Source organism: Oreochromis aureus, linkage group 11, assembly GCF_013358895.1.
Source record: "Oreochromis aureus strain Israel breed Guangdong linkage group 11, ZZ_aureus, whole genome shotgun sequence".
NCBI lineage: Eukaryota > Metazoa > Chordata > Actinopteri > Cichliformes > Cichlidae > Oreochromis > Oreochromis aureus.
This window is the reverse complement of record NC_052952.1, coordinates 25,139,787-25,143,043: the sequence shown is the minus strand read 5'-3', so window position 1 is coordinate 25,143,043 and position 3,257 is coordinate 25,139,787. Positions and strand designations below refer to the sequence as shown.

Here is a 3,257-nt window from a genome sequence, read left to right as displayed (position 1 = left end):
ACAGATCAATGTACTTTATAGCATGAAACTTTTTCTATAATAGCTATTAATGAGTCATCAAATCACCAGTCCTGAAAAAAATGTGCTTTTAAAGCTAACTAACATGAACAAACCGTAAATCTCTTAGGTCATGATACAAATCATTTTTTAAAATTCTAGCTAGTTACTTCTTGTGTTAAATTTTAAAGAAGTATATTTTCCAGGTAGCCACACTTATCTAACATCACCTTGACTCAAATAAGACAACAGGCTCAGAAATTCTAGTTTTGCTTTCACTTTATTTTCTAGAACATATGAAAACAGTTTGTGGTCACAGACCAACACATATTTTTTGTATGTATCAACTTTTTTTTAAAACTGTAAATATATCAAACAACATCTGAATTTTTTTTTAATTCCAGATACCAGGAACATGTCCTTGGTATTTGGAATTCTTTAGATGCACTTTTTTCTGTTTCATGTGAGGTGGATGTTAACTTAATTGGCTTTAACATAGGATTCATAAAGGGAGGTGAGACGAGCCTGGAGGTCCTGAGCGTATGGGTCCAGCCTTTCCCTCAGCTCATCAACGTAGGGGGTGGCCATTTCTTTCACCTGCTGGGCTCTCTGTGCAATCTGACTCTGCACCCGCTCAGTCAAGGGGGCCACTTTCTCCTTGAAGTCTTGCAGATGCTGGTCCACCTTCTGCTTCAGGTCATCAGTGTAGGGACCAAGCTGAGTCTGCAGGTCTTTCACGCTCTGCTCCAGGCTGGTCTTTAGCTCTTCGCTCTTTTGCGTCAGGGTGGTCCTCAGGGCCTCAGTGTCCAGGGAGTCTGTGTATATGGCCACCTCCTGTTTGAGCTGCTCAACCTTCTGCTGGACCTGTGTCTGAATGTTCTCAGTGTAAGGCTCGAGCCTCTCTCTGACTGTGCTCAGCTCTTGGATCACACGATCTCTCAACACATCAGCCTCTGTTGTGACTTTGGTGATCAGGTCCTGGGCTGTGGGTGGAAGCTGCCCCTGGAGGGTGACGGCATACTTGTTGGCAGCATCAACACCTTCTGTCAGACGGGCACTAGATAAAAAAAAACAAAAAAAACAGTGAATACAATTCTAGCTTATCCTGAATATTTTAGCCAATACTATGATTTGTTGTCTATTAACATAATTAGCAAGTTTTGTATGACCTACCTCACATCCTGTCCAAACTGAGATGATCTAATCATCTTCACAGTTTCTTCAGCTGTCTGTGTAGCTTTGGCAACATAATCCCAGAAGGCATCACTCACCACTTCCAGCTGTGGCTTGGGTGCATCAGCATAAAAAAGGTTGGCATTGCAGCCTGTTTAATGGAGACATGAATAAATTCAGAGTAGTGCAGATATTTAAGCATTGCATATTCACTGGGATTTGACATTTATACAGGTCATATTCACTGCTCACCAAAGCTTTTCTTTATCTTGAGCAGAATAGTTGCTAATTATGTATATATGTTCTCATGAGCCAAAATTTATAGTAGAATAATGATTTTTCTTATACTCACCAGTGAAAACAGCTAGGACGAGCACAGCAAGGACCTTCATGGCTCTTAGACACTGTAACAAGAAAAGACCAGTTAGTTACCACAGCATGTTAACAACACAGTTAACAGTCAAAGAAAGTTTCTTTTAGCTCTCCATCTTACCTGAGTTTGTTAGTGTATCTGTAAGTCCACTTGGTAGTGCTTGTATTAAACTGGTGAGAAACTGAGGCTTATATAGCAAGGCAGACAGCAATGATCACAAAGTCCAAACATTAGTGCTTTGCTGTCACCTTGCCTCACCCAGCTATCTTTGCTGACATCTTGTGCCAGATAATCCATGCAGCACGCCTCTTTGACACGAATACACACTGAGCGTATACCCCAATATACACAAGTACACATTAGTCATCGTTTGTGAGTTTTCCATTAAAAAACAAGAAAAAACCAACAACACCTTTTGTCTTCAATTTAAAAACTACTCAAATGCTGTATTTTGATGATTTACCACTGTTAGAGTGATACAAAATCCATAAGTCTAACCTCAACTGACCCACACAGGCTAGTCTGTAATCACTTAGCTGATAGGTTTTTTTCCAAGTCAGTGATAACCCTCTGCCAAGACAGATAGAGTCTATTGCTTTAATGTCTTTGTTGTCCTACTTGATTACGTGTACAGTAGGTATTTTATTGTCTCTCTTAGTTTTACATTTTGCCAGCAACACTGCTTCTGTGTCAGGGCAGTGTTCAGCAGGCCTATGTGTAAGTCTGACCAAAGGTTAGCAGACTTGAGCACTGTCAGCTTGTGAAGGCCAAAGTAGCTGCTGTTTCACGTCAGACATGCCATAGTCCAACTGCCAGAAACCACTTTGGAGTCTTGAGTATTAATTATTTCATTTTTTTCCTGTTGTTTTTCTCTTTTTCTCAAGTTTACGTGTATGAAACTTGAATCTCAATTTTACCAGAATTTTTTTTTTTATTGAAAATGGTACCTCTATAAGCTACTGTGAGTGCAGTTTGACTATTTATAAAGCTGAAAAAATTGTCTGACAAAAATACAAATTAACGTTTCCGTCCAACAATGCAATCCAATTTTGAATATGGTCAAACATGAGATTTGCATCATGGAAGCACAACCAACAAATCTGGAGAAACTGTGTGATGCTTTCATGTCAATATGGACCAGAATCTCAGAGGAATGTTTCCAGCAGTTGAATCAATGCCATGAGGAATTAAGACATTTCTGTACTTAAAATGGAATCTAACCCAGTACTAGAAACTGGGCAACCAATAAAACTGCTGGTGAACGTATAACAGCTTGTTAAACAGTATATTGTGATTTGTTGAGACATATGTCATTGTCTTCTAGGTCTTGTCACTGGAGACTTCTAGGTCTGCACAGATAAGTCATATAATAGTAATAGGGCTCAGGTCTCACCAACAATATGAACAATATCAGCATCAACTGAAACTACCTGTGGGAGAATGGTTACGTCCACAGGTGTCACTTACTTTTCTAAGCTATAGAAAATCAAACATTATTACTATGGATAGTGACATTTGGCATATTGTATTGTAACTGAATGTAGATTATTAACCCCTACCTTAATATTTCATTAAGGAAATCAAATATCAAACAGTTTCTAGCTGTTTTTGACACTAAAAGCAGTAGATTTCTCTTTTTAAACCTTATTGTTTTTCAATAGTCCTGCAGGTCAATTCATTATGCTCAATTCATGAGGTACAACATTATGCATAC

The 3,257-nt window shown here is 38.8% G+C and overlaps 1 protein-coding gene across 1 annotated transcript; it reads right to left on the bottom strand.

Annotated features, from left to right (window-relative positions):
• Positions 1-258: 258 nt before the first annotated feature.
• On the bottom strand, positions 259-1,791 carry apoa4b.2 (apolipoprotein A-IV b, tandem duplicate 2). The gene is made up of 4 exons (XM_031731613.2): positions 1,664-1,791; positions 1,523-1,574; positions 1,171-1,321; positions 259-1,054 (listed from the first exon to the last, which is right to left on the bottom strand). The coding sequence occupies exons 2-4, from the start codon at positions 1,560-1,562 to the stop codon at positions 478-480; spliced, it is 768 nt and encodes a 255-aa protein (XP_031587473.1). The 5' UTR covers positions 1,563-1,574; positions 1,664-1,791; the 3' UTR covers positions 259-477.
• Between the last annotated feature and the right edge of the window lie 1,466 nt (positions 1,792-3,257).